The 27830-nt window shown below is 40.0% G+C and overlaps 1 protein-coding gene across 9 annotated transcripts; it reads right to left on the minus strand.

Annotated features, from left to right (window-relative positions):
• Positions 1–3504: 3504 nt before the first annotated feature.
• Positions 3505–27722, minus strand: TUBD1 (tubulin delta 1). 9 transcript variants are annotated; one of them, XM_008541331.2, is made up of 10 exons: positions 27472–27612; positions 27120–27272; positions 26425–26640; positions 24729–24876; positions 23684–23900; positions 22444–22675; positions 16503–16667; positions 7639–7779; positions 5848–6031; positions 3505–4232 (listed from the first exon to the last, which is right to left on the minus strand). In XM_008541331.2, the coding sequence occupies exons 3-10, from the start codon at positions 26594–26596 to the stop codon at positions 4130–4132; spliced, it is 1362 nt and encodes a 453-aa protein (XP_008539553.1). In that variant the 5' UTR covers positions 26597–26640; positions 27120–27272; positions 27472–27612; the 3' UTR covers positions 3505–4129. The 9 variants fall into 9 exon arrangements, with proteins under 9 accessions (XP_008539553.1, XP_008539549.1, XP_008539587.2 ...); XM_008541327.2 differs by lacking the exon at positions 27120–27272 and having other exon boundaries at positions 27472–27672; XM_008541365.2 differs by lacking the exons at positions 23684–23900; positions 27120–27272 and adding an exon at positions 23589–23638.
• Between the last annotated feature and the right edge of the window lie 108 nt (positions 27723–27830).

A 27830-nucleotide genomic window follows, 5' to 3' on the forward strand; every position in this document is an offset into this window, starting at 1 on the left:
CAAGCCATATATCTAACTTAAAAAATTTTAGTAGCTATATTTTAACAAGTAAAAAGAAATGGGTATAACCAATTTGAATAATTTATTTAACCTAATACGTCCACAGAATTATTTCAAAAATTATTTTTTGCAGAGGAAGATTCGCCCTAAGCTAACATCTATTGCCAATCTTCCTCCTTTTTTCTCCCCACTAAAGCCCCAGTACATGGTTGCATATAGTTGTAAGTTCTTCTGGTTCTTCTATGTGAGCCACCACCACAGCATGGCTACTGACAGACAAGTGGTGTGGTTCTGTGCCTTGGGAACCAAACCTGGGCCACTGAAGCAGAGCGCTCTGAGTGCCAGGCCATCAGGGCTGGCTTTCAACAACTAATATATTAATATTTTACATTCTTTTATTCCTATTGCCTTTGAAATCCAATGTGTATTTTACACATGTGGCTAATGGCTACCTTAGTGGATAGCACAGGTATAGAATCTTTGAATTTTTGTGTACTCACCATGTAAATAATTAAAACAGGACAAAAGAGCAATAAAAGTATCCATCTTATAGGTCCATCATTAGCAAAGGAGATAAATTCAAGTAAGACAGAATTATTTGCTGAGTGACATGTAATTTAGCTTACTATTTCTTTGTAAGCTCTTCTATAGTAAGCTTTTCTTAGATTTTTCCTCATTAGGTGAAGTCCGTAATTCAAAAACCATCAAGTCTTTTTTGAAATGCTTATAAGCTAAGAGCAGTTCTTTGGGGGCATCGTCAGTTTTCCCCACCTTCCTTTTCACCTCTTCCTGCTGCCCTGACTCCCTACAGTCTAAATGATTGGGATTTTCTCTCTTTTCCCTCTTCCCCTTTGAAGGCCATATCTTCTCCAATACTGACCTGACACCGTGTTCCCCAGAAACTTAAAATATTTACATTGTTTATCTTAACTTCTTGTGCAAGCATTCCTGCTCGTGGAAATAGGATTCCATTTATTAATAAGGCTAACATTGCATGATCTGAGACATTTCGGAGTGTAGGAGTAGGAAGTTATGTAGTTAAAAATGTAAAGCCAGATTCTTTTTGGTTAACATTCCCAAAACCCATAGGAAACAATGTGCTTGATACAGATGAGCAAATATCTCTTAAATAACTGATTATTTGCCAAAAATGACAAGTTAGTGGGTAAAGCCATATTTGGTAGGTAAATGGAAGAACAAGAAAGGGTTGACTGCCAAACCTTGGGCTCACGGGAAGAGAACAGCGGGATAGGAACATATGGAGCCTGTTTTAAAACAAAATTTTGGACAAGAATTCAAGTGTGATAAACATGATGGTCAGGAGAAGAATCACTGGTATGTCCACTGTGGAGACGAGTCGATAGCGCCAGAAAGGAGACGTTTCAGACAAATTTAAAGGCAAGACTAGAGCTCCCAGTTCACTGTTCTTTCCCTTGTACCACATCTTTCTTGCAAAAAGTTGAACATGGACATGGGCAGGATAGGAAGCAATATTTAGGAAGCTAGAAGTGTAGCACCAGACATCCAAAGAAACTTAACTACATTGTGAACTTCTTCATTTAGACTATGTGGTATTGATCCCTATATGCTTAACATCTTGTTCAATGCCTGGGACTGAACAGATATTGGTTGAATGAGTGAATTGACTGAGAAGAGTGAATTGTGGGCACACGTACTGGTTAAATAAGAAAGAAAGATACTGCAAGATAGACTGGATAACACTGGGGAGGGGGGACCCAAAGCTAGGAGCAAGAAGGAACGAATGGGAAGAAACAGGTTCTACAGTCTAAAGAGCTCTTGAGAAAAGCACAAATGGGGGAGAGTGAAAAGCCTTAAAAATAAGCAGCCGTTTAAACTGTACACATTGCCTATAAGGGGGCATCCTGGCTCTGTGGGATAAGATCTGATTTTACAACTGTATTTTATCTTCCTTGTTCCACTAGTCAACACAGTACGCCAGTTACCCAGTAATCTAAGAAATTACATATCACAGTTTCTGGATCTGCATGCCCAGGAAGCTATGATTCTAATGATTGACCATTTTCTCCACACAAATCAAAGTACATTTCCAACGCCACTCCCTATCTTGAAGCTTTGATATCAGCTCCTTGTGTTAATTTTTAAGTTAAAATCACAACTCTAATAGGAAAAATTTTATATTCTTCCCAATAGACAAGAAAAAAATATTTTCCATGTTAATGTTTAAAACAAGTTTGCAAATATTTAGGTATCTACACATATCAAGTAATGCAATTGTAGATCATAAAAAAAGTGTCAACTCACATAAGTAAATGGACCCAGAGCTCTAATTGAGGTTTACTTCTAATACTCACCTGCCATTGGTTCTATGAGTTGCCAAATTAGAAATATATTTGTCCCCATCGGTACCTCATGAATTCCCTTCTCAAACACAACATGATTTCAATTTATGACTTTCTTTAAGCTTAACTTCTAGCAAGATTCCTCAGAATCAGCTTACCCTCTGGTGAGATAATTCAATTACACATCTTCATTAATGATGGTTTAGTTTGAAAAACTGTCTCAGTCTTTGGATGTTCTCAATGCTAAACAGTTACTTTTAACTTTATTTTGTAAAAATTATGATCTAATTATTTTTCCAGGATTCTTGGGTTAACAAAATGCAGCAGTGGGGTGTGCCTTTTAACAGCTCAACAGACCACTTTTTACATTCCTTAGAAATAAGATATGGTTCAGTATTTTAAATCATAGCAACAGTTGATAAGAAAAACAGCAAAAAGGTAATAATTTCCATATGGAAAGAAAAGGAAGAAAGCAGTGAAGTTGTGAACTGTCATTTTTCCATATAAAAATAAGTTACCACTGGGAGATTTGGCAGGAAGGGCAAATGTTCCTATTTGTTTCCCATTTTACATTTGCTAATACATTGCATGTGATGCACTCTATTGAAATACACCACTCCCCTCAAACTCAGCTGCCAATTTCCAAGTGTGTTTTGTCCTTCTGAGTGAAACCCACATCTGTATGTGTAGTTTCATAAACCACAGTATTTCCTTGGTGATGATTTTCTCAACTTAGTGAAACTTTGGTGAAAGCTCTTACCTCTTCTACTGCAAAGCATATAACCATCTTCCACACTAGCTAAATACCTGTAATTTTAAAGCACTAGCTGATTAAAATCAGTTTCTGCTCTGGCATTCCAAGATCTAAAAGAAAAACTAGCCCAATTTTTTCTTTCTTTTTTTTTTTTTGGTGAGGAAGATTAGACCTGAGCTAACATCTGTTGCCCATCTTCCTCTTTTTTTGCTTGAGGAAGATTAGTCCTGAGCTAACATTTGTGCCAATCTTCCTCTATTTTGTATGTAGGATGCCACCACAGCCTGGCTGATGAGTGGTGTAGGTCTGAGGGACCTAAACCTGCAAACCCAGGCTGCTGAAGCAGAGCGCGAGGAACTTAACCAGCATGCCACAGAGCTGGTCCCTAACCCAATTTTCTGATGCCCAGAAAACTTAACAAAAACAAAGTAAACATTTACTTATTTACTTTTGTGTTTAAGTATGATATACATTTATTAACAGAATCCTGACATTTATTTTTAAAAGGCTGTTTAAAGTGGAAAATCTTACCCTATTATAGAATAAAATATTCACAATAGATGTTCACACTGTAGCATTTGACAACAGCTCCCTCTTGTGGTTCAAAGCATTCACTTCAAAGATTAATATATTTAAATACAGTAGTGCAATTTCTGAGCTTAAAATTGTGCTATGAAAGTTAAGCTCATATTTAGTGAATCTTTTTTGGAATAAAGAGGGAAGATTTAGGAACAAGGGGACAAAACAGAATATTCCCTTTTTTGGATAGTCCCAGAGATCCAACATCTCAGCAAACTGTGTCCCAAGTTCTTTATAGAACCACCAATTTTTTTTTCTTACAAATGAAAAGACCAAATAGATGTTTTCATTGAAAACATGCTATTCTCCATTTATAAGGTTTTCCTGCTTTTCTGTGGGTATAGTATGAAGAAGGAATCAGCATTCAACTTTGTTACTTTAACAGATAGAACTTTGAAAACCTTACAGAGAAAGTACTATTGAAAATATTTCAGTCCAAACATGACTTAAGGTACTTTTGCCCCTTTTTTCAAGATCAGAGAGTGCAATAACTGGCAACGACCTGTTCTAACAATGCGAAACTGTCCAAAAAGTCCTCTTCTTCAATTCCAAATTTTGTGTACTGATGAACGTAGGCTCTGGTGAAAGAAACAGAAAATGTAAAATAAAAAAATCTCAGGCAAATGAATAACTCTTAAAATCAAACAATAAATAGGCCTCTCCTAGCTCATGAACATTTGAAGATTGCAGAATCTCTTCAAAGTCTTACATTTGTTTTCATGTTTACTGCAAAGAGTAGCAAATTTTCAAAGTTTATGCAAGCTCCCTGTCTTTTTAGTGTCCAAGAGAGTGACAATAAGAAGCACACAGGAGAAAGCAGCACGTTCAGATTCGGTTGTCCACCCAGCACGTACTCAACACCCTACAGGAGATAAGTGGAGTCAATGTAAACTCTAAAAAGTGCCTGAGACGTTTTATCTCAGGCTTGGAACGGTGGGAACACGTTAACCCAGTTCCAGGAGTGGAGCGAAGCCCCCTACGTGTCTTTCCGACGTTTAATCTGCAGTTATGCCAGGTGGTCCTCTTCACACTCCCCACCCCCAAAACGTTCTGAGGCAGGAAAAATCATGTGAAAAAGAATATCAAGGGCAGATATGAATTAAACTGATGTAACAATGGCTGCTACCAATTAATGAGAGTGGGAAGAGAACGATACCAGAAAGGGACAGAGAGTTCCAAGCCCTGCGGAGTGAGGGTGTATGCAACGGCCGCGTGCAGGAGGGGGCCTCGGCAACTCCAGCTCATCACAGAGAGGCCTTGTCCAGTCATTTGAGGAATTCTGCTTTAATATTAAGTAACTGTGGCAGAGGTCAAGAAACCTGAGAACACATTTCTTAGTATCTAGTAGACATTTCTTAGTATCCAGTGGAGTTGAACTTGCAATATTTCTTACTGAGCAAGATCAGGATGTCTTCCATTCTTCCAAGGATCTTATTTTGGAAAACTATCTTATCGTCCCTGCCTTATAATAAAATTTCTACTTTCATTTCATTTTATTTAGAAACTATTCATTTAGTCTAATAATAATAATACTGAACAATTATTGAGCACTCACTAGTCAGGCACTGTACTAGGTATTTTTACATGATTATCTCATTTAATCCTCACCACATATCCTCTCAGTTTGGACCCATTGCACAGATAGGGAAATGAAGCCTGAAGTAATATGTCCAAAGTCTCACACCTACAAAGTGGGAGCCATGCTTATTCCATGCAACAGATTGAATGTTTGTGTTCCTCCAAAATTCCTATGCTGAAATCCTACCCCCTAAGGTGATGGTATTAGGAGGTGAGGCCTTTGGGAGGTGATTTCATGATCATGAGGGTATTCATGAGGGTGGAGCCCTCATGAATGAGATTAGTGCCCTTATTATATTAGTGCGTTATTATATATTAAAAGAGACCCATGAAAGCTCCTTTGCCCCTTCTGCCATCTGAGGACACAGCAAAAAGCCATCATCTATGAACCAGGAAACAGGTCACCAGACATCAAGTCTGCCAGCACCTTAATCTCGGACTTCTCAGCCTCCAGAACTGTGAGAAATAAATTTGTTTTTTTATAAGCTACCCAGTCTATGCTATTTTTGTCAGAGGAGCCCAAACAGACTAAGACACTCCAGGTCCTGCCTGGTGTTTTAACATTATCTTATCTGCCTAAGATTAGAAAGGTTTGTAGATTTATTTTTTACTTACTTTGAAGCAAACATGTTCCATGCTTTGCCCACAATCATATCAAGTGGTTTTACTAAGAACTGGCTATTGCTGACCAGTGCTGCAGACTTCTCATACTTGCTAAAGGCTCGCTGGGTTCTCCAGACATTGAAAGCATTAACAGGCTCTAGCCAGGAAGTATAGAGAGCTGGATCTTTAAATCCCTCTAGAGTAAAACAACATAAGCCACTGTTTACATGATAAATCATTAATTTTGGAAACAAATTAATAAACAGATATTTTCTTATCCATTTCACCAGAAATCTCCTTTTGTTTTGCCTTTTAAAGCTGGCTTTATATTGCTTTTGGATAAATGAACCACAGTCATCATTAAAAAAAGTAATAGTTCACACCATTCAGAAAAGTATTAAGGAGAAAATGTAAAAGTCAACTGAATAGCTGAAATGCCACCACCTAGAGATAATGACTATGAACATTTTGCTGACCCTCTGGTGTATATAATTTTATATACATGCTCTTCTGTAATCAGCATTTTTCATTCACCAATATGTTGTGAACCTCTTTTCCATGTCAATAAGTATCACTCATATTTAAAGTCTCTTTATATGAATATACCATAATTTATTTAACACATTTCCTACTGTCGGGCATTTAGGTTGTTTCCACATTTTTGTTAGTGTGAAAGAATGTGCAATGAGTATCTTTGCAAGAACATCTCTACGCACCTGTGTCATTTGCTGTGTGTAAATTTTTGCAAGGTAGATTACTTTATATATCCATTTAATAATTCTCTTACTTTAAAATCTAAAATGAAGAATATGAAGAAGGCGTACCATCTGATTGACTTGAAACAATCTCTTTTTAATTATTACTAGTTTTTATCTAAGGGGTATTCCAGGTTTTCTTTATATAACAGCTAGAAGCAGCCAATTTGATACTGCTGAAAGCATCAAATAAGGACAATATAAACCTAGAGACTTACCACAGAAACAAAAAGCTAATCAGAGTACTGCTCTTACAACTTCCTGAAATTTTTAACAAAATGCTGTCACAGAGACCACTAGTTGTTCCTCAACACCCATTCTCCCCTTCTTCTTTAGTAACAGAACCCCCCAATTTTTTTTTTTCTAAAGATTGGCACCTGAGCTAACACTCATTGCCAATCTTCTTTTTTTTCTTCTTCTTCTTCCCAAAGCCCCCCAGTACATAGTTGTATATTCTAGTTGTAGGTCCTTCTGTTTGTGCCACGTGGGACGCCGCCTCAGCATGGCCTGGCAAGCGGTGTCATGTCCGCCCCCAGGATCCGAACTAGCGAAACGCTGGGCCACAAAAGTGGGGTGCGTGAACTTAACCACTTGGCCACGGGGCCAGCCCTGAAGCCCCAGATTTTAACTGTGTTCACAGCCATCCTTGCAGCTAGGTGTGGCCCATGACTCAGTCCTAGTCAGGGATACAAACACAAGTGTGGTGTGCGTCCTAAGAGGAGGAAGCTTGCCCTTCTTTGCTCATTCCTATGTGATTTGATGGCTGAAGCTCAAACAGATGTTTTAGACGATAAGGAGGAAGCCACAAGGTGAGGACAACAGAATAACCAGATTCAGGATGAAAGAATTAAACCTCTATCTCGTTTAAACCATTCTATTTGGGTGTTCAGTCACATATTAACTGATACAATTGTTACATTTTGCTACAAAAACACATAGTTATTATTTCCATTTCTCTAAGAATAAACCCAAGGACATTTTTTTAAACATGTGTACCACATACATGTGCAAAACGTACATCATAATTTTTACCTTAACTTCTGCTTACCCAGATCTGCACTGTGCACATCTTTCCCACGAAGGATGAGTAAGTTAGCAATGGAAGTGTTAAAATGAAGCTCCTTGTTGAGAGACATTTTACTAAGACTGGGCAGTCCTGGTAAAGGAGGCCGTATCTGCCAGTCAATACCTACCAAAAGCAGAAAGTAAGAGATTTTATAAATGGCTTTGAACAAAAAGAGAAAAATGTATTATGGTATGTGTATTTTACATAAATTTTTATTTGATAAGTAAAAGTTGTTTTTTTTCTGAGAAAAGTTTAAAAATCCTTATTTGGTTGACCTAAGGTCATTCCAACTACTCAGTCGTGAGAAACGCATGAAATAATTCTTCATCAAATATTAAAGCACGGTGGTAGGTACATACAATGGAATTTCTATTCAGCAATAAACAGAAATTATTGATACACATAACAACATGGATAAATCTCAAAAGCATTATGCTAAGTGAAACAAACTTGACTCAAAAGATTATATCTGGGGCCGGCCCCATGACAGGGTGATTGAGTTCATGTGCTCTGCTTCGGTGGCCTGGGGTTTCGCCAGTTCAGATCCTGGGCAAGGACATGGCACCGCTCACCAAGTCATGCTGAGGTGGTGTCCCACATGCCACAACTAGAAGGACCCACAACTAAAAATATACAACTATGTACTGGAGGGCTTTGGGGAGAAAAAGGAAAAATAGAATCTTAGTTATTAAAAAGATATCTGTATGATTCCATTTATAGGACACTGGAAAAGGTAAACGGGAGCAAAATTCAGATCAGTGGCTCCTAGGGGCTAGGGGGTGGAGGGAAGAAACCACCTACAAAGGGGTAGGAGGGAACTTTCTGGGATGATGGAAATATTCAATCTCAATTGTGGTGGTGGTTACACACTGTATAAGTTTGTCAAAATTCACAGAACTATACACTTAAAAAAGCAAGAACTTAAAAATACAAAAATGTTAAGGGATGTAGAAATATAAAACAAAATAAGACTGAAAATTGACTAGCATATTGAAATATTAAGAAAATATTCTTACATTATACATAGGGTAGAGATAAAACTCAGTGCACAGTAACAGATTGATTTTCAGCAAAAATAGAAATACAACAAATAAAAAATTTTGGCATGCTGAACTCAATAATAGTAAGACAAACAAGCCAATTTAAAAATTGGGAAGATGTTTGAATAGAAATTTCACCAAAGAAGAGCAACAAATGGCTAATAAGCACATGAAAAGATGCTCAACATCATTGTCATTAAGAAAATGCAAATTGAAAACACAAGGAGACACCAATTCACACCTATTAGAATGTCTATAATCAAAAAGACTAACAATATCCGACGTTGGCAAGGATGTGGAAAAACTAAAATTCTTCAACTGCTTGTGAGAATGTAAAATGGTGTAGCCACTTTGGAAAAGAGTTTAGCAGTTTTTTAAAAGGTTAAATATAGTTATCCTTTGACCCAGCAATGCCATTCCTAGGTATATACTCAAGAGACTGAAAACACGTCCACACAAAGACTCGTACACAAATGTTCATAGCAGCATTACTCATAATAGCCACAAAGTGAAAACAAACTAAATGTCCATCAACTGCTGGACAAATAACCAAAATGTGGTATATCCATTCAATGGAATACTATTCAGCAATACAAAGGAATGAAGTACTGATATATATACTACACTATGGATGAACCTCAAAAACATTATGTAAAGTGAAAGAAATACGACACAAATTCTATACATTATATAATTTCATTTATACGAAATGTGCAAAATAGGCAAACAGAAAGCACATCAGTGGTTATTTGGGGCTAGGAGTAAAAATGGGGATTGATTGACTGCAAATGGACACGGGGAACTTTTTTGGAGTAATGAAAATGTTCTAAAACTGGATTGTGATAATGGTTGCACAACTCTGTAAATTTACTGAAAATCATTGAATTGTACTCTTATAATAGGTGAAGTATACGGTATGTAAATTATACCTCAGTAAACTTATTTAAAACTTATGACATGCTGTCAAAGCTGAACTTGTTAGATAATTCATCATTCTGCTCAAAAACGTCCAAAAAATGTTCAAAAATGAAAAGGGAAAAGTTAAGCAAATAAAATTTATGAGAAGGGAAGTAAGTAACAAAAAAGGCATTATCAAAAATAAAAATAGGGGCCAGTCCTATGGCTGAGTGGTTGGGTTCGCACACTCCGGTTCAGAGGCCCAGGGTTTCGCAGGTTCGAATCCTGGGCAACGACATGGCACCGCTCATCAGGCCATGCTGAGGCAGCGTCCCACATGGCACAACCAGAAGGACCACAACTACAATATACAACTATGTACTGGGGGGCTTTGGGGAGAAGAAGAAGAAAAGAAAAAAAAAGAGATTGGCAACAGATGTTAGCTCAGGTGCCAATCTAAAAAAAATAAAATAACTAAAATAGAAATAAACCCCAGATGGGTTAAAATTTAAATATTAAAAATAAAACTACAAAAAATAGGGCCAGCCCAGTGGCGGAGAGGTTAAGTTCGCATGTTCTGCTTTGGCAGCCCGGGGTTTGCCGGTTCGGATCCCAGGTGCGGACATGGCACCGCTCCTCAAGCCACGCTGTGGCAGGTGTCCCACGTATAAAGTAGAGGAAGATGGGCACAGATGTTAGCTCAGGGCCAGTCTTCCTCAGCAAAAAGAGGAGGATTGGCAGCAGATGTTAGCTCAGGGCTGATTTTCCTCAAAAGAAAACTACAAAAAATACTAGGAAATAATAAAGAATATTTTTCTATTTTGGGGGTAGGTGAGACTCACAATCTATAAAGGAAGATTTACAGGTTTGCTCACATGAAAATGTAAAACTTCCATATGGTGAAAAATAACATACAAAAGACAAAAATGATGGACAAAAATACTTGCAATCTTTGTCACAAAAAAGGGGTCCAGATCCATAATAATATATTCCCTTCATCTAAGACACCATTTATCACAAGAAAAAAAGTTGTCAAATTATTTACTTAGACGATTAAATTTTATATTTACTTAATTTTTTTTTTTTACAGATTGGCACCTGAGCTAACATCTGTTGCCGATCTTTTTTCTTCTTCTTCTCCCCAAAGCCCCCAGTACATAGTCGTATATTCTAGTTGTGAGTGCCTCCGGTTGTGCTATGCGGGACACCGCCTCAGCATGGCCTGATGAGGGGCACCACGTCCACACCCAGGATCCGAACCAGCGAAACCCTGGGCCACTGAAGGGGAGTGGCAAACTTAACCACTAAGCCACCGGGCAGGGCCCCAATTTTATACTTATTGAAAGAGTTCTTTTAGAGTAAATTACGTGTATATTTTTAAAAATCATGCATCATTCTTGAGCAGACATAAAGTATATAACAAAATAAACTGGTTAAGGTTTTCCTAAAAGGTATTCGCATTCAGTGACTTTATCATTTTTTGACTCAGCATTAATGATGCCCACGTTTTTCACACACTACTGTCCTCTGTGCCTCCAGCACATCGGTGATGCAGCTTTCCTTCAAGGAATCTGTGAAAACACCAAGTCATCGGCTTTTAAACTGGTTTTGCAATCATGTAGAGCACATCTACCTTTGACTCCTGCTTAAGGAATGTTGCTAAACTTGTCTGTTTACCGTGATGACCGCCTCTTCCCCACCCTAGCAGAAAACTAAAGGTTTATTTTCAGGAGAGGATATGATTGAGGGTCTCTGGTCTGGAGAACACGAGGCAGAAGTACATACTGAAGGCAGAGCAGAGTACATACTGAAACCAGAGAGATCTAGTGAAAACCAGGAAAGCTACGACCCCTCCCTCCACTTCCCCCAGATTACTGGGGTTTGTCTAAACCCTCTGAGCAGAATATCCAACACAGGAGATAGGAAGAGAGAATGCCCAGGATGACAAATGCACACGGGCTGTAGAGGGCAAAAAAAACCTCGAGTGAGGCAGGTCAAAAGGCTCTAGGAGAGATTTCTCCAAGAAGATGACAATGATAAACTGATAGAATACTTGAATATATCATAAAAATTTAAACAAGCAAAGAAATACAGTTGAATAATTGACAGGTACACAGAAAAACCAAGCAAACAAGAAAATGAAGCAATTATTAATTCCAAAGAAAATAAAAAATTATACAGGAAAGGGAAAAGTAAATCACAGGGCATGACTATGGCTCAGCTGTGAACAGCACTTACTTGGTCGTGATAACACACAGCTGAATACTGCTTTAACCCAGGGACGACACTGCTCCATCAGAAGGATGGGGAGACAGAAAGGTGTTTGTTGGGCTTAGGGGCCAGTGTGGGAAAAAAGCTAAATCCTAACCTTCCACATCGGAAGTAAGTAGGTAATACCTAAATAATTGAAAAATCAATCAATGGCAATGAATAGATAAAAACGGTAAAAAAAAAAAACAACAAAAAAAACCCAGCAAAGAACTTTGAAAAATGGTTGCCCAGGGGCTGGCCCCGTGGCCGAGTGGTTAAGTTCACATGCTCTGCTTCGGCCGCCCAGGGTTTTGCCGGTTCAAGTCCTGGGCGCGGACATGGCACCACTCATCAGGCAATGCTGAGGCGGCGTCCCAGATGCCACAACTAGAAGGACTCACAACTAAAAATATACAACTTTGTACTGGGGGGCTTTGGGAGAAAAACGAAAAATAAAATATTAAAAAAAAAAAAAAGAAAAATGGTTGCCTCTGGGAAGGAGAAAACAGAGGAGGGTTACAGACTGGTAAGTTTTAACAACCAGTTTTATAGAATTACCTAATTTTTTAATCTATGTGCACAAAATAAATTATGGCACATATAGAGTAGAAAACGATGTAGCTATTAGAAAGAATAAGGCATGTCTAAACGTATTGAATTGGAAAGAAGGCCACAAAATATTGTTATGCTGAAGAAAAATTGTAGAAAAAATTCATATAATGTGATGCCAATTTTATCTTTTAAAAGTCTGTTTATTCACACCCTCAGAACTCTGACTCTCTCTAGTTCTCACTTGCATAAATTAATCCAAAATAGTAAAAATAAATCAACTAATAAAATAAAACTTTAAAATAAAATGTTTCAAAAACAAATAAACAACTAAAATTATAATTTACCTTGGTTCAGAGGACCAAGCCAAAAGCCATGGAAAATTATTCTTAGGCCTTAGATTTGAACCAAGAAACTGCCAGCACGTGCCCTGCTGAATTGTTATGGACCAACGACTCCTGTGTGCCTTCCATCTCCCCCTTTTTGAAATAGAGTGTCTACCAGTTATCTTGTGCCTGTTCCCCCACGGTCTGTTGGGAGTGAGGGGGATCATACAAAGAGCTATACTCAAGAAATCCCACCTGAGGAGCGTAAATTCACACCTGGACCTGCTTTCAGATGAAAGATTCTGGACTTTAGGCTGACGTGCTAATGCGGAAAAACTTTTGGGGACCTGGAGAGGGGTTAAGTACATTCTGTATACGGGAAGACATGATACATTAGGGTACAGAGGGCAGAGAGTGTTAGCCAGCCTCCAAGATGAACCCCAATGATCCTTGTCTTCTGGTATTCAGACCTTTGTATGGTCCCCTCTCACATGGGATAGGGCTGATCTTAACAACCAAAAGGATGGTGCAAAAATGACGGTGTGTGACTTCCAAAGCTAGGTCATAAAAGACACTGAAACTTCTGCCTGGCTCCCTCTTGGATCACTCATTCTTCCTGTTGCTAGGATATGTGGAAATAGACACATTGCTGACGGCAGTATTAATGGGGGCAATCTTCATACAGAGCAGTCTGATAACATACGAAGAGTTTTAAAACTATATCCTTCAACCTGGTTAGTGATATAAATATATTTACTCATATATATTATTCATATATTAATATATATGAAAATATTTATATGTTCAAAGCTCTATCAATAACTGTGAAGAAGGTTGACACTCTTAAGTCCTGCATGGGAAAATGACTAAGAAAACTGCAGTTTATTGACCTAAGAGAGCTCAGAGCAGCAAGTCTTACACAACCCTGAGGAACATTGTGTTCCTTGAGACATTAACAGGTATTGCTAGAAAAACAAGTACTATAGCCAAAAAATTTGGGCAGCACTACTTGAAGATGTGAACTTTCTACTTATCTCCAAACCTCAGGCACTATAATCTAAAATCAATAAGGTATTATAAGTAAATGAAGAGGAAATCCACTTTCATAGTATTGAAACCTAAGTTATTGTAATTTAGGGTAAAATATATGCTACTAAAATAATACACAGTAGTGATTTCCAATTAAACATGACAAACGGAACACACCAGTTTACTGCCACTCTTTCCCCAAATCTCACTAACAAGACAGTACAAGGATTTGTTAAAAGCATAAACAAGAAAAAAGGGAATGGGAGAGAAGATAAAGGCAACAAAATTTTGGAAGCATGAAAGCCAAAAAAAAAAAGAAAGAAAGAAAAACCAGCAGTGGTTACTGACTTAGCAACTAGGGAAAGCTGAAGCTTCTGCCCATGGTGAAGGTCCTGGAAGCAGGTAGATAAGCCCTGAGTTAACTACCGCCAATCCTCCTCTTTTTCTGAGGAAGACTGGCCCTGAGCTAACATCTGTGCCCATCTTCCTCTACTTTATACGTGGGACGCCTATCACAGCACGGCTTTTGCCAAGCGGTGCCATGTCCACACCCACGATCCAAACCGGCAAACCCTGGGCCACCAAGAAGCGGAATGTTCGAACTTAACCGCTGTGCCATCGGGCCGGCCCAGGCACTTTCAAAAGAGGGAAAAACGGGAGAATTAGTTAAAAATCTGTATGGGAGCAGTGAGAGGCCTGCCCACTCCCTGCAGCAGGGGGAGAACCCCCTCCATTCTAGGAGGTTCCCAACCAGTGAGGCTCGGGCCTCAGCCACATGACATGCTGGGCCACTGTTTCAGGCTCTGAAGACACAGCAGTAAACAAAACAGATAAAAATCCCTGTCTTCAGAAATCTTATATTCTACTAAGAGAAATGAAAGATCCACACTAAGGAATTCCAGAATGCTAGAGACAGAGAAAATCCTAAAAGATTCAAGAGACAAGAAAACAGGAATAGACATCAGATTGATGTGGGACTTCTCAACAGCAACACCGGAAGCTGGAAGATAACAGAGCAGTGCTGTCGAAATACTTTGAAATACGTGAATACTTCAGGTACAAGTGATTCCCAACCTCAAATCCTATACTTGGCCAAACTATCAATTAAATGTAAGGGCAGAAGAATGACATCTGCAGCCTTAAAATTTTTCCCTCCCCTGTACTCTTTCTTAGGAAGCTCCTGGAGGATAGAGTCTATCAATACGAGAGAATAAACCGAAAAACAGGAACATCTGAAATCTAGGAATCAGGGGATACAATACAGAATGAGGCAGAGATGCCAATGCTGGCTGCTTATCAAGCCTGGAGAGCAACCAGTGCAGATTGAACAGGAGGATGAAGCCCTCCTAAAGGGACATCTCTAAGCAGATAAGAAAGTAACAGATTACCGATGGGTTTGAACGTGTTGAGAAGGGATTGATTTTTATGGAAAAATTTAGGGATAGATTAGTGATAGGTACATAGAATATCAACCAAATAAATATAATTATTAACTGTAGGAGGAGAAAATAAACTGTACATCAAATAAAATGTAATCTGTATATTTGGTACATGGTTCAACTGTGAATAATATTTATATAGTGAAAGTAATGCAAACACTGAAAACTGATCTAAACCAAAAGTATTGGGAGAAAGAAGGGAGATGACGTGTGTGTGTGTAGAGGGAAGGGTAAGAAGATTCAATCCTCAAGTTTCATATTAAGAAGGAAACTGATGGGGCCGGCCCTGTGGCCATGTGGTTGAGTTTGCGCACTCCATTTCGGCGGCCCAGGGTTTCGCCAGTTCAAATCCTGGGTGTGGACATGGCACCACTCATCAGGCCATGCTGAGGCAGCGTCCCACATGCCACAATTAGAAGGACCCACAACTAAAATATACAACTACGTACTGGGGGGCTTTGGGGAGAAAAAGGAAAAATAAAATCTTAAAAAAAAAAAAGGCGGCAACCTATAATATCTAAACTTGGAAAATAAAACAAACAGTATAAGCAAGATATTTAGAAATATGTGGGCAAATTCTAGAAGAAACAGCTAAAAACACTGAAAGTAGTTTCAGCTGGTCAGTGGGGAAGTGTAGGACAGAGGACTGATCTTTTCCTCCTTATAAATTCATACTGGACAATTACTTGACTTTCAAAAAATATGAGATATAATTTACACACAATGCAATGTACAGGTTTAAGTATACATTTAAAGGAATTTTGACTATGTACTTGATTTCTTTCTTTATTTCTTTCTTTTTTTTTTTTGAGGAAGATTAGCCCTGAGCTAACATCTGCCACCAATCCTCCTCTTTTTGCTGAGGAAGACTGGCCCTGAGCTAACATCCATGCCCATCTTCCTTTACTTTTTATGTGGGATGCCTGCCTCAGCATGGCTTGCCAAGTGGTGCATAGGTCAGCACCCGGGATCCCAACTGGTGAACCCTGGGCCGCCAAGAAGTGGAACGTGCGAACTTAACCACTGTGCCACCAGGCTGGCCCATGTGCTTGATTTTTTAAAAACCATGTTCATATATTACTTTATAAAAATAAAATAAAATAAAAATAAATGTCACATTCATCTGAAATTTTTTTGGGAAATGAAACTGTGTGATTAAGAAGCCCTCCTGGGATGTCCTGGTGAGTTTCTGCAGGAGCCTCCCTGGCCAGAAGAAGGCACCATTATTTCAACTGGCCCAAGCCAGTTTATATTGAGAACTCCAGTTCAGCATTTTTCTCAGCTTGCGGCCTGCTTATTTTTAAAATACCCTTTACCTTCTTCCATTTTCGCATTAGAAATGAGCATCTGTCTCAAATGCTTGAGGAGGCCAGCCCAAGTAAACGTGCTGTATGCCAGTGAGTTCTCAGACATTTGAGGAATGTTACGAACACCCAGCATCTTGAATTCAGGATGGGGAACTAAATTCTCCATTAAGTCTCCTGCAAAGAAAAAAAAATCTGAACTAAATTTTAAAATTCCACATTGCTCCCATTGGCCTCTATGCAACCACGATTTCATGGTTTTGGGTGCCAAATGTATTTTCTCCTCCAAAGCCAGAATTGCTTAAACTCTAAAATGTAAATAAAATTTCACAGTGAACTCTATTACAGACCACATATTTGCTTCATTTTGGCACCTATTTTAGCATGAATGAGAAAACACATTTTGCCAAAAAGGAAACAACAGTTTAGAAGCTAAGTAGCTGGAAATGTGAATGAAATATTTAGCTAAACCCCAGGAAAACAAAGAAGGCATGTGATCTAATATGCTTTTATTGTCATTCTGTGTCAATATTCCTTTAGAAATTTTCCTAGGTCTATTTTCCTAGATTTATTTTACCTGGCTAAATGATAATTAGAACCTATTAGCATCAAACTCTACTAGGAAAGAAGACAGGATTGGTAATTCCTGAAGAGAGGAATACACTTTGTATTTATACTGAAACAGAATTAAGGAGAAAAGGCTAATTGCTTTGCATTCAGAGCTGCTTTATATATTTACAGAAAATACCTAGAAGAGTGAGAAAATACATTACCATAACATTAAATGTAAATCTTATAACATTGAGTGCAAACTCATATCCTATGTCCTAATGAAAAGAACAAATTTTGACATAAACATCTAGAAAATGCTCTACAAATGATCTTATGGCTAGTGTAGTTTCCTCTAAACATAAGAATTTTTTTCTGTAAAACATCTACAGCTGAATCCGATTACATAGCATGACGAAACAAATAATAGTTAGCAAATAATTCCTAAGCACTAATACACGAATTATTAATTGTCACAATTTGCTTTCCCCTCCAGCTTTTTTGTTCAACTACTCTCATCTTCACCTTCTTGGGCCTTGTCAAGACCCTGTTATTGACTGAAGGTTTGTGTCCCTCCAAAATTCATATATTGAAATCCCAACCCCCAAGGTGATGGTGTTAGGAGGTGGGGCCTTTGGGAGGTGATCAGGTCATGAGGGTAGAGCCCTCATGAATGGGACTGTGCCCTAGTAAAAGAGACCCCAAAGAGCTCTCTAGCCCTTTCTGCCATGTGAGGACACAGTAAGAAGGTGGCCATCTATGAAACCAGGAAGTAGGCTCTCACCAGACACTGAATCTACTGGCGTCCTGATCTTGGACTTTCCAGCCTCTAGAACTATGAGAAGTAAATTTATGTTATTTATAAGCCACCCAGTCTATGGTATTTTTGTTATAGCAGCCTCAGTTGACTAAGGCAGACTCTAATCCATGGACTCCTGCCTTCTCAATCCATCAGTTTCCCCTTCTTCACTTCCCTCCTTATCCAGCTCCTTGCCCCTGAGTCTCTTCATCAAATCTTTCTGGCGAAAATCCAATCTCGGATCAGCCCTACTCCTCACATTCTGTGCCTGTCAGAGCACAGCTATAGAAAGTCATCCCACATGGCAGACTGGGACCGTTGGAATTCATAATCCCCGAACGCTGAAGCCCACTGATGCTGATGCTTTGTTGAGAAGATGACATCTCCTCTAACAACTTAGTGGAGCCACCTGGATATCTGAGGTCATTTAGTGCAGAGACTCTGGGGCACAACAGGCACATCTGAGGAACAGCGTGGAGGCCATGTGTCTGGAAGAAGAGAAGGAGAAGAAGAGAGCAGTAGGATACAAGATGAGGAAAGTAATGGGAGGCCAGGTAGAGCAAAACCTTATATGTGACTGCAAGGACTTTGGCTTTAACTCTGAGTGAGATGGGAAACCTCTGGAAAGTTTTCAGTAGAAGAATAACAAGATCTGAATTAAACTTTTTTTTTTTTTGAGAAAGATTAGCCCTGAGCTAACATCTGCTGCCAATCCTCCTCTTTTTGCTGAGGAAGACTGGCCCTGTGCTAACATCCGCGCCCATCTTCCTCTACTTTATACATGGGATGCCTGCCACAGCATGGCTTGCCAAGTGGTGCCAGGTCCACACCCGGGATCTGAACCTGGGAACCCCGGGCCGCTGAAGCGGAACGTGAAAACTTAACCGCTGCGCCACCAGGCTGGCCCTGAATTAACCTTTTAAACACGGTAAAGCCAGAGTTCAGTCTGGCTGCTGTACTTAAGGAGAGGCTGTGGTTGGCAAAGGTGGCAGTGGGAAGACCAGGTAAGCTGTCCTCTGGATAACTGCCCACATGACATCTCCACTAAGATATGGCAAAGGCACCTAAGGCTCAACATATCTCAGACTCACCTCTTTCTCTGCCCCCTACTGTGCCCTACAAACCAGAGCCTGTTTTAGTGTCTCCAGCCTCAGCTAACAGCACCACCACCTACACTGTTGACAAAACAGGGCCCCGTGAATTATGCTCTACACCTCCCTTTTTCTCATTTTTCACATCCAATCCAGCACTTAGTCCTGTCCCTTTTACCCCACTCCCCAGTCTCTCTCAAATCCATCCTCTGTACTCTGTCCCCATTTGTTTAGTCCCATTTAGCAAGGACCTACTATATGACGGGCGCAGCTCTGAGGATAGGGGCATAGTAGTAAACAAGACAGACAAGGCCTTGCCTTCATGGAGCTTCTATTCTAGTGGTTAGAAACAAAGAATAAAAAAGATAATAAATGAACAAAACAATGTCAGAGTGGTAAATGTTGGGAAGGAAACAAACCGGATGATACTATAGGCACTTACTCCTCAAATAGGATAATCACGGAAGGCTATTTTAAGGAGGTAACAGTGACTGAAACTTGAAAGATGAAAAGAGAAATGGTCAGGAGAATATACTTGATAGAGGGAGCAGGGAAGTAATGAGGACAGCAAGAACAGACCCTCCCTTCGAGAAGGTTTGTTCTAAAGAATAGAGAAAAGGGACAATCACTAGAGGTGATGTCAAGGGAGGGTTTTTTCAGTGTGAGAGATGCCATAGAGCAGTTGTATTGGAAGTAACCCAGGAAACAGGCACAAGCCAATGGTGTGGAAGGACGAGAGATGAGTGAGGAATTAAGTCCCTGAGAAGGGAGAGGGGACGGGACCCAGAACCCAAGTGAGAGGTTGGCTTGTGATAGGACACTTCTCCCACTGTGACAAGGTAAAGTGGGCTCAGCGCAGTGTGTGGGCTCAACACAGTCAAGTTTGTAGATGTAGGGGTGGGAGTCAAGGGAGCTCCCATCTAACTAACTGCCTTTATCTTCTCAGTGCAGTTCAGTGAGTTCAAGCCATCATGATCTTCCCAGGGAATGACTGGACCAGCCTGCAGACTCAACCTGCAATCAGCTCTCCATAGGCGGTCCAGTGGATCCTTTCAACAGTAAAAGTGATTATGTCACCAACCTGCTTAAAATCCTTCAGTGGCTTTCCCCCGTTCTAAGCTTAACGAGGAAGGCCTTTCAATGGCTTACAAGGACCTACAAAGTCTTCCCCTGCTCACCATTCTAGCCTCAGATTTCACTCATCCCCTAAACCATTCTCTGTGTTCCCGTGACACTGTATTTCTCTGTATCCTTGATGTGCTATGCTTCCTTCTGCCAGAGGGCCTTTGAACATGCTGTTCCATCTGCACGTGCTATTCTCTTCTCCCTCTCCTTGCTTAGTCAACTCTAAGTCCTCATCCAGCTCTTGGCTCAAGTGTTATTTCCTCAGGGCAGCCTTCTCTGCCTCTTCAGCCTAAGTCTGGTTTATTCATGACACAGTCTCTTGGAACTGTACTCCTTTCTTTCAGAGCATTTAACTCAGTTTTTAATTATACAGTCTTGGTGTCACTATTTGTTTAATGTCTCTCTTTCACAGTGAACACTGTGAATATCTGTGTTGGCTCCCCACTGAATCCCCAACATTTAGCATAGTTTCTGGCACACAGCAGGAAGTCAATAAATATTGGTTGAATGAACAGATGTGCATTATGGCAAGTACTGTGTAAAGCACAGAAATTAACAAGACACATGTCTGCAAGGCAGCTTCAAATTAGTGGGGACTACAAAACATGCACATGACACAATCCTGCTCTAAGGAAACACATGGTGCTAGTTAAGTGGTAGCATCTGGGAAGGGGTGGAAGGAAGACTGATTTTTGCTTGCATATTCTTTTGTACTCCTTGAATAAATGAGTATATGTGTATTACTTTTAAAGATAAGTGAACACACTCAAAGAAACAATAAAGGCAAAAAACGTTAAGTTACATAAAAGAGATAGAGAATGCCACAGGAGTTCACACAAAACAGAGCTACTTTTAGGGAAAAGCCTCAGTAGGAAAGCTTTCTGGAAAAAGCTATCACTTGAATTGGACCCTGCAGGATAAGGTTTCAATAGAGGTGAAGAAGGGAGGAAGGAGGGATTTCTAAGGAGAGGGAACATTGAGCAAAGGGACTATGGCAGGAAAGTACCAGGTCGACGAAAAACAGTAGAGACAGGATGAAAAGTAGGTGGGGATCCATGCAGAGGTGGGAGTAGGTGATGAAGCTAGAGAGCTGGGTTCAGGAAATAATGTGGAGGCCAGGCTAGGGAGTGCTGACCAATCTGGCAGGCAATGCATGAGCCACAGAATGATCATAAGAGAGTACAAGGATTAGATCTGTCCGTTGGGGAGGCTCATTCGGGGTCAGTGTGCAAGATGGACTGTAGGGGGAAGAGGCAGGCAACAGGAAAGAAAGCTGGATTATGACCACTTAAGACAGGAATGTCCATGTAGACATAAGCTTATGTTTTTACGCCAAAAAAAGAGAGAGAGAGAGAGAGAAGGGGAATAGAAAGAGGCTAGTTTACTTTGTACTCAAGGAGAGCACTCAATATTAATTGAGAGATACTGACACCCTGAACCAGTGTCAGAGAGATCAAGAAGTAGGGGAAGAATGCAGACAGATGGCAGAGTGGCATCAACAGGTCTGACATACTGATGAGATACGAGGACAGTGGGAGAAATCCAGGTGACAGGATTGAGGAAGAGGGGAAGGGGAGAGAAAGCAGGGGGGGAAAAATGATGAATCCACTCAGAACATGATAAATTTGAAGAAGCAGAAGGCAAGTAAGAACACTGGGATAGGCAACTATTTGAGAAAGAGATTAAGATTAGGGGGGTGAAGAGCACAGTCATTTGCATCTAGACTATTCGAACGGATAAGGCACCACTTGAAGAACAAACTGAAAAAACAATGGTGGGTTTCTTCATGAGGTGATAAAAATGGTGGTTGTAAAACTTTGTGAATATGCTAAAAAACATTGAATTGTATACTTTAAATGGGTGACCTGTATGTGAATTATATCTCCAAGTTGTAAAAACAAAAAAAAAAAAAGAGGAGAAAGGATCCTGAAGAATGGAGTCAGTGGGTGTCCATCACTCTTTTAAGAAATTTAGTAACTTCTCAATAAGACAGTTTGGAGAGCTAAGTAGCTCTTTAGGAAGGGCTTTTTGTTTTCTTTTTAGGAAGATTAGCCCTGAGCTAACATCTGCTGCCAATCCTCCTCTTTTTGCTGAGGAAGACTGGCCCTGAGCTAACACCTGTGCTCATCTTCCTCTACTTTATATGTGGGATGCCTACCACAGCATGGCTTGCCAAACGGTGCCACGTCTGCACCTGGGATCTGAACCAGCGAACCCCAGGCCACCAAAGTGGAACATGCAACTTAACTGCTACGCCACCGGGCTGGCTCCTAGGAAGGTTTTTGAGATGAGGGAGACCTTCAGGCAGAGGGGAGGAGCAAGTGAAGAATAATTTGAGGCATTCAGAACATAAGACTTTCCTACCCAGAACATACAGGGGGACAAATACCTAATGGATTTCTTCTGTAGTGAAACGAGCCTTCCGCAGAATAAGTAGGCTGGAACACACTTCCCAGCTGATGTGCGAGGACCTGATTTATATCACTGAAGGAGATCTGCTTGATATTCATCAGTTTCGCACAGATCTTATGAACAGCATCATTCTCATGAACAAGGAGGGCGTCTGAAGATCGGTACAAGTGAGAAAGAGTCAAAATGGAGTTGTAGTTCTGAACAATAACCTGGAGACAAAAAGGTCAGAGAGAAGAAAGGTAGGAGAGAATAGCAGTTAAGAGGGTAGATTCTAAAGGCATCCTGCCTAGGTTCAAATCCTGACTCTGTCACTTTTTAGCTATATGATCTTGGACAAGTTATTTAATCTCTCTATGCCTCAGTTACCTCGCTTTTAAAATGGGGATAATTATTACCCCAGCCTCCTAGCGTTGTAAAGATTAATGACAGAATGCAAGTAAAGCCCTTAGAACAGCCTGCATATCGAAAGGGCTCAGTAAACGGTGACTACTACCATCACGCTTTCCTCCTACATCATTTCCTATAGTGACTTATCTCACCTCTGTTTTATCATTTCCCCTACTAGGCAGATCAACAGGAAACTGGCCTGTATAGAAATTTCCTCTCAATGAAAAGAAATGAAAATTCTTTTAAGGTTGGCAATGGCACCATGAATTCCAACATGAGGTCAAGGTCCCTGCTTACATACTGTAGCCAGAGGGACTAACATAGGAATGGGTTTCTGAGAGAAGATGCACAATTGTCTTCTTAGGATTTTTTTTTTTGCTGATGAAGATTTGCCCTGAGTTAACATCTGGTGGCAATCTTTCTCTCTCTGTGTTGTTTTTTTTTTTTTTTTCCCAAGGAAGACTGTTGCTAACACCTGTGCCAATATTCCTCTATTTTGTATGTGGGTCACTGCCATAGCATGGCCGCCGCCAAGTGGCAAATGTCCATGCCTGGGGAACCCAACCCAGGCGGCCAAAGTGGAGCACACCGAACTTAACCACTAGGCCACAGGGCCGGCCCTTTCTTTGGAATTTTTAAAAACAAGGATATCTCATTTATTTGGAAATGTTTAAGCAAAGTTAAACAAATTGTTCATGAAAGTACTATAGTGTATAATCACTCCTAGAGCAGTACCTTAAGGTTTCCAAAGGGTAAGATCAATCTTTCATCTACATTTATTTCAACTGCAAAGAATACAAAATAGAAAATTTTCAATTAATATTCCATACCTCACCAGTTCCATAAGGCCATATAATCTGATTCATTTTCAAAGAGTTTGAGTACTGATCTTGTAAATTCTGTGTAACGAAGGCTCCTAGCCCTGATCCTGTGCCCCCAGCCATACTCATTATGATAAAAAAACCACTCAAAGAGTCACATTTCTCCACTTCCTTCTGGATTAGGTTCCTTATAGATTCTTCATGCCTGGGTCCATGAACAGAGTAACTAGGCAATGCAAAAGAAACAAATACAAATACCTTTCAATTTAACCGAAGAGATGCAATGCAGAGAGAATGATATAGGATAGAGAAGCCTTTTTAAACCTATGGGAATGAACTAACTCTCATGAAAGGCACAGGTACCCTGATGGACAAAAATTGAAATACACAAGTTAACTTGTTAAATGTACTTAACAAGTGAATAGGACTGCTAGGAGAGTGAATTTACTGGGTACAGAAAATTCTCTTTTATAAGTCATTCCCATAAAATGGAGACTTAGCCAGAGACTTCAATTACCAGACAGTTTTGGAAATTTATGGTACAATATTCAATATTCATAATAATACTCCTAAAGCAGTGATTCTCAAACTTTGCTGCACATTAGAATCACCTAGGGAAGTTTTGAAAAAATCTCAACATCCAGGTTTCATCCCAAACCAATTAAATCAGAATTTCTGGAAGTGAGCCCTAGGTACTGGAATTTTCCAAAGAACCCCAGGAAATACTACTGCCTTGTTGTATTCCCTATTAGCTGGAATACCTGCCAGATAAAGATATTGTATTATCTGATAAATAAGTTAGTTGACAGAATGACAGTGAAGAAGTGGAAAACGCTGCTGCAAGAGATCCCTGGTTTCATCACTACCTGGACCTGAGCACACACCTACGTGAAAAGAATGAGAGTTTCTCTTGGGTGAAGTCATACTTTAAATTTTAAAACAGCAATTTTGCAATTATGTGCTTGGTATATCAACTGTGCCGCTGTAATTACACTGTCTGTTGATCGACTGTGTAGCTTTATCTAAAGTGAAAATCATGAGGAATTATTCTTACCCATACGCCCAGTTGTTTCCCGAACCTTGTTTTTGACAGAAGCTTGAATGCTGGCCATATTTCCATCGGCCAGACTGGGCAGCCTTTGATAGTGTTTGATTGATAACTTTAGGTTCCATGTCAACAAGTACAGCCCGGGCAATTGGAACTAGAGAGGGAAAAAAATCAAAAGATAAATATTTCATATGTCTGATTTAGGTTAACTCAGAGCATAAACTTCTAGGTCCAAAAACCGCCCCCCCAAACAACCCAAAGGTTGAGGATAGAAAGATCTGTCATAGCGCTTTACTGCTTAGAAATCAAGGTAGGCAACAGCAGGTATATGGAGATGGCTCATAACGGCTAACATTCTGCTAGGCAGGATGAATCGATGTGGGCTAAAATGATCATTGGGTCAGGTCTACAAATATCTGTTGATGCTCACAATATACCATGTACTGTGTTGGGAATACAGAGATTAAAACAGCATCAATTCAGTCCTAGAACGACCAGTGGGTTAGACAAAACACATCAACACTCAATCACAGTATGATGTGATATGACCCATGACAAAGCCATACCAATGGAGTAGCATATTCAGGGGTACAAAATACCAGGGGCATAACAAGCAGCTCAGGAATGTTGAAGAAGAAGATGGGAAGAAGGGGGTGGATGCGGATGGAAAGCAGGCAGGGCTCAGATCTTGGAAGTCCTTGGATGCAATACTAAAAAGCTTAAAATTGGTCTTTTAGGCAATGCAAAACCAGTGAAAATGTTCAAGCAGGGAGGGAATAGTCAGATGCCTTTTTTAACACAGCAGTGTAGAGGACAGATGTGACAGACACAACAGTCTAGGCAGGGAAACTCAGAAGGAGTATCCTGAAACAGTCCAGGTGAGAGAGGATAAAAGCTAGAACTAAGGTAATGACAATGAAGATGGAAAGGGGAGAACAGTCTCAAGAGATATGTAGGAGGTAACTTAAGCAGATTTTGATGTTTGACTGTTTGGGGCAATAAGAGCCTAAGTTTTAAGGAGCCCTTGGGTATGGAGATATGGAGTTTCAGAGGCACATGGCAGATACGGGTGGAGATGTCCAGTAATCAGCGTGCAGCCCGAAAGAGATTTGAGAGTCACTCGTGTAAAAATGAAGCAAATTATGAGAGTGACTAAAATTGCCCACAGAGAACTGCTCTGAGGACAGCCTAAGATGCAACCAGTGGAGAAGAAAAGTTCAGAGATGAAGGAGAAGGAATTTCAAGGAGGGAGTTTTATAGTTACTGTTATCAAATCCAGTAAAGAAGTTAAGTGAATTAAGAAAAGAAAAACAGTCAATGAATCTGGTAATTGCGAGACCACTGCAGACTTTTCTTATAGCAGCTTCAGTGGTGTTGTAGGGAAGAAGCAGAATTATATTGGTTAAAGAGGGTTCTCCTTTGCGAATCCTGGATGAGAAGGCAAAGAGACAGGAAAGAAGAAAAAAGCTACAGTCAAGAGACAAGTTTTATTTGTTTGGTTTTAGACTGGTAAGCTCTGAGCATTCTCACCAGCTGAAGGGAAGATGCCACAGGAGAGGCAAAGGTTCTTAACACAGAAACAAAGGGTGGAGAGCGTTCTCCAGTAAGACGGGAAGGGGTGAGGTTCAGACACTGTGGAGGGTCTGGCCTTGAGGAGGTCGGTCATGTCAGAGCAGAGGAGAGGACTGAGGACCACACATACCTCCATTTTCCTCCTCACTAAAGAATCTTTCTTTGCAGGATGCTTGATATGCTTCATTCTCTCTTTTAGAGGAGAGTCTCTGGGGACAGTGTGAGTCAATAAATAAAGCATCAAACACTTCGAAACCAATCTGATTGCCACACTGACCAAGTTGCACTGTTACTATTGACATGCTGAGACACAAACTAGGCCTATTTCCTCAAAACAGTGAGCAACCTGTAATAGAAAAATATAGGCTTTCAGAACTACTACATTACTAATAAATAAAGAACAAATAAAATGCCCTATGTGTTACTGTACATCAATAAAAAACGTAATTTTAAAATGCCATGTATGTATATGGTTTTACAGATGAAATAGCTATGTTGACTAAGGAGCCAAGCATTCAGGGAAGTTGTTCTGTTTCTATGGTTTTGGGATTTGGAATTTACTGTACCCAAATCCATTGATACACAGCTCAATAGTTTCCAAAATCTGATTTGTAATCGTTATTTTCTTAAGCATGCACTTAAACAAAAAAATGAATGTTGGTTGAAGGAATTCGTAGTATACACTTCACACCACTGGGACACATAGAACGCAGAAGTTCGCTCAACAATTCTACATTTAATCAGCATTATTTCTCTCTCTTCTAAATAATGACTTTCTCCCTCCACCAATCACCTTTCCGGGCTGGTAACTACAGTAACACTTACAACAAAGACTAGGTGTTTAGCTCGGGTAGGACAGCGAGGAAGACGAAGCTTGGACAAAGAAGACCACATGAAATACCAGAGCAAGTCTTCACTATTTTTAGCAATGAAAAGAGACAATTTTTGATAAAGACCGCACACCACGTCTGTGCAGCACTGGAAAAGAACAGTGGCTTGTGAGCCAATTTTCAAGCAACCCTGCAAAACAGCTATCATTATTCTCATTTTACAGATAAGGAAACTGAGGCTCTGAAAAATTATGTGACTTTCGCAAGGCCACTGAAATAATACATAGCAAAGCCAAGACGCTCCCTCTCCCCACCAGCTCCAGGAGCGCCCCATTAACCCCACTCACTGACAGCACCAGGACCAGCGGTTTCCGTCTTGTTCAAATGTCGAAGGGACAACCCTCTCATTATGCGCATGCTCACTTTCAACACTAAAAAAGCTACAGAGAACGAATGCGCATGTTCCACAAACGTAGAGTTCTGTGTATTTTTTTTTCCTATTCAGAAAGGTTAATTACGCATGTTCAAATTCAATTTATCAACTTCACAGATGGTACGCATGCTCACTGTCCATCAAAAGCTGCAGCTGAAAATGCGCATGATCTAGCTTCCAAGAGCGGCTTCGGCTGGGGTTCTGCGCATGTTACTGCCGGTACCTGGCTGCTGGCGATAGTTCTACGCATGTTCATTGCCCACAGTTCGGCTT

Source organism: Equus przewalskii, chromosome 10, assembly GCF_037783145.1.
Source record: "Equus przewalskii isolate Varuska chromosome 10, EquPr2, whole genome shotgun sequence".
NCBI lineage: Eukaryota > Metazoa > Chordata > Mammalia > Perissodactyla > Equidae > Equus > Equus przewalskii.